Source organism: Acomys minous (genome assembly GCF_964271855.1).
Source record: "Acomys minous genome assembly, chromosome: 11".
Taxonomy (NCBI): Eukaryota; Metazoa; Chordata; class Mammalia; order Rodentia; family Muridae; genus Acomys; species Acomys minous.
Window position 1 is genome coordinate 1960709 of NC_140492.1, and position 13946 is coordinate 1974654.

At 48.4% G+C, this 13946-nt stretch overlaps 1 protein-coding gene across 3 annotated transcripts in view; it reads left to right on the top strand.

The window, feature by feature from the left end:
* Nucleotides 1-13946, top strand: part of DSCAM (DS cell adhesion molecule) — a 580894-nt gene that overhangs the window by 532215 nt on the left and 34733 nt on the right. For all 3 annotated transcript variants that reach the window (XM_084800819.1, XM_084800820.1, XM_084800821.1), the window contains 2 exons: nucleotides 4729-4759; nucleotides 11556-11671. In XM_084800819.1, the coding sequence (XP_084656945.1) occupies nucleotides 4729-4759; nucleotides 11556-11671 (147 nt within the window). The remainder of the gene's footprint in view (nucleotides 1-4728; nucleotides 4760-11555; nucleotides 11672-13946) is intronic.

Genomic DNA, 13946 nt, shown 5'->3' on the forward strand with positions numbered 1-13946 from the left:
AGACCATTTTAAGTCTCAAAGCAAAATCTTCCCACACACAATTCCCTAATTCTTGTGGATACTCTTATAATAACCAAAGGCTGATGAGAGATGGGTGGTGTCTGCCCATTTAAACATTAATCCATTTGGAACCTTTTTGTTTGATGTAAATGAATTTAAGCTTAAGAAAGTGGTTTCTGAGCCCTTCGAGAAATGACAGGAGCCCCCAGAGGTCTGGGCAGACCCACTCTGTTTTGACAGAGACTGATTGGTAAGAGAGCAAGGCAGTTGTGGGGTGTCCCATGGAGGGCAAGGCAGACCGTGGTGTGTGGCTCACACGTGTGGGGATGAGGACTAAGGTAGCAGAAGGAAGAGCGCAGAGATCACAAGACTTTGAAAGGCTGCAGCCAAGAAGATAAAATTTGATCAGCAGAACAGTAGAGTCTTCTATAGAAGTTGTAAAAAAATTCATTTGTGATTCCTGTAATGGATATGGCTCTCTCATGAGTATGTGGGAAGAGAATAAAAAAAAATCAGTGTCTGTTCTCTGGCTGGTTGGATAAAGGACATTATGAAATGACAAGAGAGCCTTCCATAAAGAGAGCCGTAAGTAGGAAATTACCTAGAAATTAGGCCCTGTGAGAAGTGTTTGAGAGTTTTAGAGAATTTTAAACTCAAGAAGAGAACATCGAGCTCAAACATGGGACTAGCAATACCATTTGAGGGGCTTGTGGATGGATCTGGAAGGTTCTATCACTATAGCTAGGTAGAAAATGCATAAAAAATCTCAGTCAGAGGAAAGCTGTATCCTTAGAAAGCCAGGTGAGATGGTACCCACCTGGGAGCCCAGTGCTGGGAAGGACCAGGCAGGTTCAGGAGTCTGAGCCAAGCCTGGGCTATTATAGCAGGATCCTGTCTTAGAACAGCAACCAAAGAAGACCCCAAAGAAGTCACTAGGCCACTTCTTCTCTACTAGGACTGAGCTATTGCCCATGTGATAAAAAAAAAGGAGAAAAGAATATGGAGAGTTAAACAGGAAGAGTGGAGAGTGTCCATCTGTAGGCTCAGAGAAGAGCCTCAGTGCCCACGGCCACTGGAGGGAGCAGAGAGCAAACCTGCAACTGAGGAGAAGCCACATCATGGCAAGTTCTGGTGAAAAAGAGAGTTAGAGAGACAGACAGAGACAGACAGAGAGAGTCAGAGAGAGAGACACAGAGACAGAGAAACACACAGAGAGACAGACAGAGACACTGAGAGATACACAGAGAGAGACAGAGAGACAGAGACACAGAGAGAGATAGAGACAGAGAGAGAGACAGAGAGACAGAGACAGAGAGACACAGAGACAGAGAGATCCTACTGAGCAAGTCAGTGCTGAAGAGCTCTGCTGCACAGGGTCCCTTTGAGGGTGTCAATCCTAAGTGTTGCCCAGGAAGGCACGGTGCAAGCCAGTTCTCTCCAACACTCCCTTGTGGCATAAAAAACCTCGGCATGGGAGCTGGGGTCACCTAGTGTTGGTATCTGAGCTGAAAAGAAATAACAAAATATGAAGATCTATGGGGAGATTGGGGGTGCTTTTCATTCTTTGGGTCCATAGAATTTGAGGGGCATTTGGTATAAAGCAGCAGGCAGTCACTGTACTGGCCCACAGCCCCAGATCTGGACCCCCTAAAGGTAGCACACATTGTAATGGCTGCCTGAGGCCCGAGAGAAAAGACCCTAAATTGCATTAGGAAGCCAATTTGAACGCCCCTGTCATTGTTAAGATTTCAAAATTATTAAAATTTGCTAGCTTGCTCTAGACTCTCTCCTCTCCCTAAACGAAAATGTGTCTGAGGTGTGGCACTGGCTCCCTGTCCTCCCCCTATATGCACATGAGCTATACTCCGAGCCTCATCCATACCCAGACAGCTCCCTAATTTGACTCTTAACCTGACTCTACACAGTTCCACCTAGCACCCTCGAGCTTTAAAACAGGTCTCCCCAGTTATCTACCCAAACCCAGGCTCCTGTCCTGTCCTGCGCATCCCAGTCCTAGCCTTCCCCACCCCCCGGCCCCCCGGACTCTGTGCAGTCTGACCATCCTGGCAGGGCTCTGAGTTTTCACAGTTTCTCTCCAGTGTCACGTAGCAATGTCATCTCTACCTTCCAAGGAACTAGATCCCTTAATCTAACACTCACAGGTTCTCACGTGGACTCCCGTGAGGTGCTGGTGGCAGAGTATGGTGCCCACCTTCCTGTCCAAACCTTCTGAGGGAGCGGCCTGGTGAACACCAGGGTACAGCCCTCTCACCCTCCACCCCCACCACCCCGTCTGCCATCTTTACCTTCGTCTTAGCCAGGTAACAGCTTTCAGACCACACTAGTTCCTTTTGTAATGTTGGAGCATGTGGCACCTGCACACCATGCCGTGCAAATGACCCCTCTCCCCAGTAAAACAGGCCCTCTCGTCGCTGAACATGTTCCTTGTACCAGAGCCCATGAGCTCTGTGTGGAACAGATGGCCCATCGAGTCTGACCCCTCAAGTTCCAGGTCTCTTCCAACAGAGGTCAGTCTCTCTCACTCCCCAGACTGGCCCAGCTTGATACGCTTGCTGTCCTTGCACATTTCCCTTACCCTGCTGGGGCCAGATGTCTGCTCCTTGGTGTCTGGCTCTCACTCCACTCTTGGTATAAAGGACCACTAGAAAAGCAGACAAACTGCTTGAACCACAAACACTGAGCATACATCCCATACATCCAGTCCCTGCTGGATGTATTCACAGCCCACTTTCTTCATCTCCGAATGCTGTGCCGCAGTACCAAAGGGACTTAGCCTGCATTCCTAAGAAGCACAATACATTTACAATACAGGTCCTTAGAACATGCCCGCGGGGTCATGCCCCAGGCCACCCAAACTCCAAACTGCTAAAAAAGTTTGCCTTCTTAGCTTAGTTCCGGGGAGCCTGTAGAAGAGATGAGTCCCAGCTGGTACCACTTTCCCCAAAATTTCAGCTGAGTTGGAAGCAGGACAAGGTAGCTCAAACAGAAGGAAGACATCTGTCCTCAAGGATGGGCTCAGGCAGGGTTGACTGGCATGGTTTTGGGGCTCCATCCTTGAAGCAATCATAGCCCAGGGGAAAGGGCCAGACAGCTACAGCCAAAGAAGCTGGTGTGTGTGTGTGTGTGTGTGTGTGTGTGTGTGTGTGTGTGTGTGTGTGTGTGTGTGTGTGTCAGAGAGAGAGGGGGAGAGAGAGGGGGAGGGAGGGAGGGAGAGAGAGAGAGAGAGAGAGAGAGAGAGAGAGAGAGAGAGAGAGAGAGAGAATTCTCCTCTATGGAGCCTGTGACACCTCCACATCGCTGTGAAAGGCCCAAGGACTGCTGAGGGCTGACCTGGAACAGTGACGCAGTGTATGGGCACATACAAGGGGCCAGGCATCTCAGACTTACATGCCTGGTGTGAAGACAAGTGTTTACTCGTTGAAATCTAGTCCTCTTTCTTAGCATATTGTACTAGCCACTGTTGGGTGTTACATGGAGCTCATTAGTCCCCAGCTTCTGGCAGCCTCCACAGATAAATTTACTTTGTACGTGTTAAATCATTCAGGAAGAGAAGGGACTTCTGCTATTTACTTCATCTTTGCAGACGATTATAAAGATAGAAGCTGGGAGATTCGGTGCTATTTTGCTTCCTGTGTTTTCCCCTGTGGGCGGACTAGAGGGGACCAGTTTTGCCCTCTAGACTTAACTGATCTGTGCACAAATCTGGGGCCCAACGTTGATGGAACAGGCATGGCCTGGTGGCTTATAGAGCAAGCTGTCTGGGTCATTGGTGTTCCAGGCGCTGGGGAATTGTCCCCATGTCTGCACACATGTGACAGAACAGGCAAATCAAATGTCCCTGCATGTGTTTTTCTTCAGTGTGGAGGAAGCATTCACCATCACATAAATTCACTTCCAGAAAATTCTGTTCCTTCAGCAGGTTCCCTAGCATGAAGTCTTAGAGCAAAGAAAGAAAATCTTTTTTTTTTTTAAATGTTTGTGTTCCAGGAAAGGAAACTTCACTTTTGCCAGGACTGAATGTGTAAAAAGCATAAATCATAATTTAATGGAAAGGGCTCATTTCTAAATAGTGTTACCAAATAAGTCGATCTCCTGTCCTACAATACTTTGAGATATGATTTCTTGTGTCGGAGATGATAAACAGGTCTCCATAAATAGTGTTCTGGACAGGGGCAGGGGCACACAATAAAGCTTTATTTCTGAGTTTGAAGTAAAACACCCAAGTCTGTAAAAAAAAAAAAAAATCAGTGACCAACCCAGGCCACAGAACTCTATACTGAAGCCACTTTAAAGTGAACCCCAGGAGCCTAGGCCCCCCCATGCTTGTCTTTGCTGGGTAATGAAAAGAGTTAGTTTGTTCTTCGCAAATGACTTTTCCACAAATGTTAATTTCCTGACTGTTGAAAATAAAACTGGGTTCTCCAGAAGTGACAAATAAATAGGTTATAATAAAAACTTTAATAGATGTCTGCAATTTTATGGCTGCAAGGTACTTGTGCATCTTTCCGTTATAAATAAAAGCCATAAAATACTCCCATGTGGAAGAAATAAGGAGCCATAAAGCCCCTGGTCATTAGTGTGATCTTGAAATGGCTGGACATCCAACTGGAAGATTTGATATAACTACATGAAAGAGTTGATTTTTTCCTAAGCAAGTGTTAATTATGTGTTGTTGTTCTTATACTAACGTTAGTTTTCTCTCCCCAGATGCGAAGAGTTTAGCTGAAATGCTCATGAGGTAAGTACGTGACCCTGTCCTCAGCATCATGCGTCAAACGACGTGTCAAGGGACAGTGCTAATGTGCTTTGATTACTTCTTAATGATAAGGATGGTCTGGAGTTTGTGACATGTAATTTTCATTTATAGTCCAAAACATGTGTAGTTGGCTATGTTTAGACATGCCACGCATGTCTGTCCTGTAGGCTCGAGCAGGAGGATGGTGCCACAGAAGCCGGGGTGTGCTACAGCGGGCTGAGGCTGTGCTTCTGTTCAGGTAGACAGCCCCCAGGACTTCTGACAGTCAGCCCAGCCCAAGGAAGGCCACAAAAGAAAAGGCGTTATACACAGTGCCCTCCGAAGGCCAGAGTGAACTGTGATAGACTCTCACTCTCGGTCCCAAGATGCCTTCCACATCCTCCACGTGTGTGCTTAGCAGTCCCTGCTGCTATTGTCCCTGTGCTGCCGGGCCCAGCCGTTGCCCTGCCTGTTTCACACTTGGTACTGTGGCTTCGTCCTTAGTCATCATGGTTTGGTACATGCAGTGAATGGCGGCCAGGGAAGGAGCATCCTAGATAAACTGCATCCTTCCCACGGGGCTCATGGCAGACAGTGACGTGAAGAGGGGACTGTGTCCTTTCCGTGCCCCTCCTCTGAACCCCTACACCCCACCCCCCATGCCCCTTGACTTCAAACACTCATCTCCCCCTGCTTTCTCAACTCCGCGCTCTGTAAACACACGATCCGGGTGGCGCTGAGCATTGCACACGAGGTTAATTGGACGACTCTATCACCCCTCCACTAATACTCTCTCTGAGAACAACGTAAGGACCGGATAAAAGGCAAAACCAGAAAATGAGAAGGGAACTGTCAGAGCCCCTAGTAGGGAGCATGGGGTTGCCATTTAAGGTGGCCTTGCATGGGAGCAAGGGTGAGTTCTTTCCACTTGGTCTCCACGGCAGCTTCCAGTTCATCTGCACATGTAAAGCTGTCAGTGTTATTCACAACGAGTTCACGTTCTAACTTATCAGTATCTTTAGCGACATAGGAAGAGGTTGGGTGCCACTGATGCACCAAGATTGTTTCTCGGACACATTGTTGGACACACTGTGTGTTAAGCCTGTGTGAATCATCACAGATAAAGTAACAGTATGGGCAGGATCTAGGCCAACTCTGAAATTCAGAGTGGCGTAATTAGGAGAGTGTTGATGTCACTTGTCACGAATAGGAAAAATAGAGGCAGGATACAGACATTTTGATTTTTTTTGTTTTTTAGTGGTTGAGGTTGGGAGCTGGTACTTATCTGAATACAGGGCCTAAGTGGGTCATGTTGAATTTGAAATTCTTTTCACATATCAGTGAGTTTGTCCAGTAGACAGATGGGTACAAGAGTCTGGGCTTGGATGAAAAGCAAACAAATCCAAGTTCCCCCAAATCGCCTCCTTCAGGATGGATTTCTAATCAGAAAACATCAGACTTATGTGAGAGATTACACAAATCTGCATAAAATCCCTCAAGGCCATGGTCATCTGGAAACCTACATTTGTTTACCAAGCAAGTCAGAGGCAATCTTTGCAGCCCCGTATGTTGTATCCGGACTCCTCTGGACTTGTCAGAACAGATAAAACATCTAGAAAGCAAAGAAGCAAAAGCCGCCTGACTAACCATGACTGACTGACTCGGCAGAGTACATGTTATAATGCAGGCTTGAACACTACGAATTAGCTGACATTTAACATGAGGCCATCTCCCATACAGTTCAGTTTTTCTGGAAGCTCTTGCAGAATCTCTGACCTATAAATAAGCAACCGCGTAAGTGACAATAGCTGCCTGCAGCCACAGGCGTGGCCACTGCTCACCTCAGCTGCCCCTTCCCAGGACCATCTTGCTCATCTGGCCCCAGTGGGGCTTCTCCAGCCTCCTGGAAAGCTGGCGACAATCCTGGGATGCTTTCCCCCTGCTGTGTGGGTTTCCCAGCTCCTCCTTCCTGTTAGTCTCTGTCCCTATGTCCTCTAGGTGCCCCCATCCATAATTCACACCTGCGCTGAAAGGATCTGAAACCACGGTCCCTGTTTTCTGTTGTGTAAGAATGGTCTGAGTTTTGCCTCTCCTGAGACCTAATGTATCCATAGCCTTCTCCCACTCCCCCACTCACCCCAGAGCAAGTGGCAGCATTGAAAGGCCACCCACTGAGCAGGAATAAGTCCTGGTCTTCTGTTGACTATCAGTTGATGTTGGAAACGTTAAATCTAGCAACCACTACCATTTCCTCCAAACAACAACAGTGATTGGGAAATTATTTCCAAGTTCTTCTAACAAGTGGTGGATTCACCTGGAAGGAGGGGCAGTGATGTCATCCAGCAGGAAAGGAGGGGCAGTGATGTCATCCAGAAGGGAAGGAGGGGCAGTGATGTCATCCAGCAGGGAAGGAGGGGCAATGATGTCATCCAGCAGGGAAGGGGGGAAAGTGATGTCATCCAGCAGGGAAGGGGGGAAAGTGATGTCATCCAGCAGGGAAGGGGGGAAGTGATGTCATCCAGCAGGGAAGGAGGGGCAATGATGTCATCCAGCAGGGAAGGGGGAAAGTGATGTCATCCAGCAGGGAAGGAGGGGCAGTGATGTCATAGTGCTGGATGACGATCCTGAAAGTAAGATTTTTTTTCCACTTTCAACAAGAATAGCTTAAAAGAACAAAACAAAACAAACAACTTGGGCTGGGAAGATAGCTCAGTGGATAATGTGCTGGCTGTATAAGCAAGAGGGCCGGAGTCTGGATTCTCAGCATGAACATCTGTAACCCAGTGCGAAGGGATGAAGGCAGTCAGGTCCCAGGGCCTTGCTGGCCAGCTAGCCTAGCTCTAGTTGGAGATCCGGGCTCCTCAGGGAAGAGACATTGTCTCAAAAAAGTAGGGGGGTAGTAAAAGATATGCTGACATCAACCTGTGTGTACACACATAGACACACACATGCATGTAACACACACACACACACACACAGAGAGAGAGAGAGAGAGAGAGAGAGAGAGAGAGAGAGAGAGAGAGAACATGATTGTATACCAGCCTCCCAAGTGGGAAGACTGCCTTGCTCTGAGCAGCTACCAACTAATAATGTCAGTGCCCAAGGACTCTCATCAGTGTGAAAGCCAGTGCTAGAAAAGAGGAAACATGCTGAGCACTTAAATTAGCTTAGGCTTCTTATGTTCACATCTTTGTACACATAATCTCAAAACGCCCATCCAGATGTCACAACCAGATATGATCCTGCTCGTAGTTGTTTTATACTTCAGAGAGACATTCTGTTATATCTGGGACAAGTACATCTTCACCAGGCGCGCGCGCGCGCACACACACACACACACACACACACTCCTATAAACATACTCATATTACTCATACACAGAGACACACATTCTCACACATAGTCAGACACATGAACACTCATGCATGCAGACTTACACACACTCATGAATATACACTCATACATACACATGCACACTCATACATACACATGCACACTCATACATACAAACCCACACTCATAGACAGACAGACATTCATGCATATACTCACACATTTATACACATACACACTTATATACACACTCATAAACACAGATATATACTCACACACATGCACACACTTGTACATACAAGCACGCATATACACAAACACACACTTATACATACATACTCGCTCATACAGACACACACTTATATGGACATGTGACTTTAAGGAAACTGTGAAGACTTTGAAGGAGAATAGCGACAACAAATGCGTTGGATGACCGGGGAAGACGGCGTCTTACAACGCTGCTGTTTTAGTCAAACCGCAGGACGCGGAACGGCTGGCCAGAGGTCACGTTTTTGATACCTAACACATTCATCTGGGTTCTGCGATGTGTAATTTCATACTGCCATTTTGCTTCCACAGTAAAAACATTTAGAATCCTCTGGGTTGCAAATAGGTTTCTCCTAATGATATCCTTTAAGGTTTTGCTGTGGCTATAGTGACCAGTGGTGATAAATTTTTGAGGATCACCCTTTATATGTTAAACAACAGAAAACCAAACATGGCCGTAATACTAATATCATGAAACACCTTAGGTTGAGCCCAGTGTTTTTAGACCAGGAACTGTTATCGACTGCGGCAAAGCCTTTGGGGCTAGGCTGCTAGGATCATGTTGTGTCACCCAAGATAACAGGACACATGTAACGTCCACCTACTGAGCGAGTCCTCTGAACCCCTGCTGTTCTGGGGACATGTAAGGACCAGAGTGGATCAACTCCCTGTGGAGCGGAAATTCCGGTGGGAGAAACTAATAATGAGTAAGATAAACCAATTACATATGTTTAATTGACTTGATTAAACATATGCCAGAGAGTAATGGTGCCAAGAAAACTAAATTAAGTAGAGAATGGGGCTAGGGCAGGAGGGATCCCCCCGCAGGGCCAGCCTGGCCTACTGAAAAGATGGCTGATCAGCAGGCAGCACAAGGACGCGGCAGGAGGGCCAAAGGGAACAGGAAGTAGATAGAGGCTCCCAGCTGAGGGCCTGGCTCTCAAGGTTCGCTGAGTCATGTGACCCTACTGAGGGGCCTGGCAGGGTCCTCTCCGGAGTTGACGGACTCTCCGTCCAGCCCGCACGACCTCAGTGTGTTCTTGTTCATACGGTGTCAGCCTTCACAGCAGTTACTTTAGCTTGGTTCCTGTGTCCCTGAGACAGGGGACCCTTTATTGTCACTCGAGCGGGACCTGTTCCTGGTGTTCATAGTTTGTCAGAGCAGCTGCTGCCTCATAACCATGCCTGAGGAGAAGGAACCCGATCACGTTTCTATTTTTGGCTACAAGGACATGCTCAAGTCCTCCATGGCTTCTAACCGGGTCTTTTGGATGCTCATGGTGGAGAGGCTGCCCGTATGTTTCCATGGAAATTCAGATGGTAGGGGCATGGCAGGCAGCTCACAGTCCCCCAAGGATCGCAAATGCTCTTCGTTTTCTGCAACTGCGTGAATCTCTGCACTTTTCTCCCTTCTTATTTTAACCACAAGTGCAACGGGAAATGAAATAATGTGAAGGTGTATAGAGATCATGTGAAAAATCAGAAAAATCAGGCCAAAAGGCTTGGACACCGGCTGCACAGAATTGGCTTGACCGAGGCTCACAACCCACTTATACCTGGTTACGAGTCTGCAGAGCAAGAAATTCGGTTCAAGATCAAGCACCCAGAGGAGCAGTGAATCTTATAGGAGCAGCCTTGCTTGTGGGGTGTTCTGTAAGGAATGGGTATCATTAGCTATGCAGTGGTAACCTGGGCTTCAACAGGCAGCATACAGGGATTCCTCGCGCGGATGATTTAGACCCCATCAGCTGCTTGCTTTAGGAGTGGGTGAGCAGGAACCAAGGAAAGTCCTTCATTGGAGGGAAAAGCACTCGGTGTGCATTGTTCAGACCTTTCTTGCTCTCCCTTCAAACTAACTAGCACGTGAGGCTGAGGAGATGGCTCAGGGGATAAAGAAACTGCCACGCACACATTAGGGCTGACTTTGGATCGCTACCACCCATGTAAGAAGTCAGGCGTGCCTATGTCTGCCTCACTGGGCACCTGCTGGCTAACTAACCTGGCAGAAACGGCTAGTGCCGGCTTCAACCAGACTCTGTCTCAGAAAGATAAGATGGAGAGCTGGTCAGGAAGATGCCCAACGTCAGCCTCCGGCCTCCACATAAAGAAGCACAGGCACAAAAAAACATAGAGACTGAAAAAGCAAGGGAAGGGAGAGAGGGAGGGAGGGGGAGAGAGGGAGGGAGGGGGAGAGAGGGGGGAGGGGAAGAGGGGGGGAGGGGAAGAGGGGCAGGGGGCAGAGACAGAGATAGAGGCAACCAAATCATTAGGTGAACCTGATTCCAGAAATCACCCTGTGGAGGTCTTGAAGACGCTGCCCCTGGACGTGGGGCCACCATAAATGGCTCCACGGAAGAAGTTCCCCAGTGACTCCCCTTGCTGGGTGGTTCTTCAGAAACGATCTAAACATCTACAGCACACCCTTATGAAAGACTGAACCACCCTACAGTAGATTGTTAATTGAGGCCCCTGTCGGCTCTTTTAGATCTCTGCTCAGCATAAAGGCTCATCTTTGAGCTGCGGGCTGGAACCAGCTGTGATTACCAGGCAGTCTCACCACCTACTTCCATTTACTTTTAGAGAATTCGCTCTCAGAGTAATTTTTCTGGTACACAAATTTTTTGAGATAAAATTATTTTAGTAATTGAGGTGGGTTTTTTTTCTTTCCATCTCTATTGCAAAACAGTACTCAGCTAGGAAAACCAAAGTAATGTCAGAGATGTTAACAAGGCATGTGATTCATCACTAGAGCAGAAACAGCTAGGCATGGGTGCGAGTCTGTTAGGGAACCCCGCATCCAGTGCCCAGTGCTGCGCAGGCTTCCCGCTCGCCGTCACCGCCGTGTCTCATGTCTGAGAAGTGAAAATGTTATCATTTGAATGTGTTCCCCCCCACACACACTTTTCTTTAATTGTTTCGTTTTCACTCTTACCCAAGAAATGGGAATTGTCTCAAGACTGGTCTTTTTTTTTTTTTTAACCCTATCTATTAGAGATTTATATGTCCTGACCCTCCTCCTTTGTCCACTGAGGTTTAATCTTAGTAAATATCTCTCGGGTGAAGGCAAAGCAGTTTCCTTCCCCTCTCTCCAAGTTGTTTTCATAATTAAGCGATAAACCCGAGTGCTACAGTGTGTGGCACATTGACGTACGTCACGCTGAGCTGGGCCGGCTAACGCATCCTGTCTCATCCTCACTCAGTAAGAACACGCGGACGTCAGACACCTTAAGCAAGCAGCAGCAGACCCTGAGAATGCACATCGATATACCCAGGGCTCAGCTTTTGATCGAAGAGAGAGACACGATGGAAACCATAGGTAAGCGCCCTGCTAGTTGCGTTACACCGCGCGGCTGCCGAGCTGCCCGTACTCTCTCGTCCTGACCGGGAAGGACTGGGTAGGAAAGCAGCCTGGGTGCCCACGAGTAGACAAGCTGAGGGGAATAGCTGGCACCGGGCAGGACGAGGGGCCCCCGCCTCTGACAGCTTTGGGCCTTTGCTGCAGAGACCATTGTCCCTCCAGAGAAGAAAACTCAACAACCCAGTGAGCCTCTAAGCCTGCCTGCTAAAGATCCATCTTAGATATCCTCTGTGCTCTCCTTGCCAACTCTGATGAGCTCAGCCTCCGTTAAATAAACCTTCAGAATTTGATTAGCACTTAAATAAATAAATGCCTCCATGCAGGCTGTAACCCTGTTCCCGGCATCCCGTAACATCCTGAACTGAGAGAAACAGCCAGCCCCCCAGTTTCCCGGTCTTAGAGAAGGCATAAAAAATAATAAAATGAAATAAAAAAGGGACAGGCACTGTGGCCTATCTACCCACAAACCCAACATCTTGACCTGTCATCTTCCTGTAATTGTTAACAGCCACAGAGGCCCCTAACATGTATCGAGAGCCCTCTGAGTCCCCATGTGCCCTTACAGCACTTTCTGTGTGTTACTCGCTTAACCTCCCATCAGCTCACAGGAAAGGGAACTGCTTTTATATGAGACATGGAAAGGTTTACACAGCCGGCCAAAGTCACCAGACAGCAGCAGACCCAGGATTTCTGGCTGACCTCCAGCTTTGCCACCATACCATTTGCCTCTAGTGACAGATGGTTGCCACTGTGCCAGCAGCCCTCTGCAGGACCCTCTTAAGTCCTGCGAGCCTTCAAGAACCATGAAAATACGACTAACGCCTTAGTGGACCATCACTGGGACCACCCCTTTGCAAACTGCATTTGGTTTGGAAGGCATCATCTGCCACTCGGTGCCAGGGCAGCCCTTTCCCCATGGCCTAGATACACTGCCTGCCTCCTAGGATGGTCCCTGACTACCTCCTGCCAGGAAGGCTGCAAGAGGAGGTCAGGTAGAAAGAAAGTCTCCTATGGCTGTCACCCTTTCACTGCCCCGCCATCTTGAGCAGTATCTTGAGCTGCTGGCTTTGAAACGCTAAGGTCTGGGCTGCCCTCCCCGCCACAGCCCTCAGTCCAGGCGTAGCCTTGTTTAGAAGAACCATGACTTAAGTCCAGTCTGGCCCTCAGGCAGCTGACCCCCATTAATTCTTGGGCCCCATGTCAAATAGGAAGCCCCACTTTTCTCTGAAATGCAGTAGGGTGTGTTAGTTTTCTCTCAGTGCAGACAAAAGGGCGTGCTTTGCTTCAGGTTGTCTGTCTTTTTTGCTACTGGGGTTTCTGCAATGCCCCTCATTGATCTGTATAGACGGGGCATGAAAACTAAAACCGCCTTTGGCCTTGCACTTTGCTAAGCACCCCCCGTGTGTTGGCTTTGGAGTACAGGCACGCGTAGGGGAGCTTGGCTAGGTCACTGGTTACATAAGGCGAGGGTTATAGAGGACCCTTCGCAATCTTCATACGCCTGTTTCAGCAAGATTGGGCCTGCCAGCGGTACGCGGCTTCCATGGGCTCTCTGTGCTGGCTGGATGCCGGATGGTCTGCCAGTCATCTCTGTGTGTCACCATGACCTGCGGACCGGAGATTCATACAATCTGCCCAACATCATCTGTCGCCAACTATCATTTACCTCCTGTGATTCCCAAACAGTGGGCCGACGGCATCTTCTAACCACTGGGAAACACTCCAGGCTTTGGTTACAAGAGGCCAATATTAGACCACCATTCATTTCTGTCCGGAATAAATGGCTACTCTCACAACCAGGGAGGCACTCGACATTGCCCAGGACAGGCTTGCAACCCAGCCATGAATCTCATCTTAAAAACACAACTGCCCACCAGAATCCACAACACAGCTGTGTTATGAATGACAAACCAGTGTAGATTGGGGGCCTCTGGCGTCAGCTCTAAATTGTGAGGCCATCTCTGTCCAAAACCCCACTCTCTGTGAGGGCAGCTCTGGAGCCAAGCCTCCAAGCCCAGCTCTGGCACCTGTCTCAGCACCAGCCTGTGCTGTGTGCCACCCGCCGGGACACTCACAGACAGCTTGGCAGCCTCCTACCCAGTTCTCTGCCAGGAAATTTGATTCTAACTTCAAGAGGCCTTTCCTCCCCTGCCAGAGCCTGAGCAGCTGGGTTTTGTGAGGTTCTCTCTGTTCAGAGCCATTTTTGGGCACAGAAGCCTTGCCGGGTTGTTTA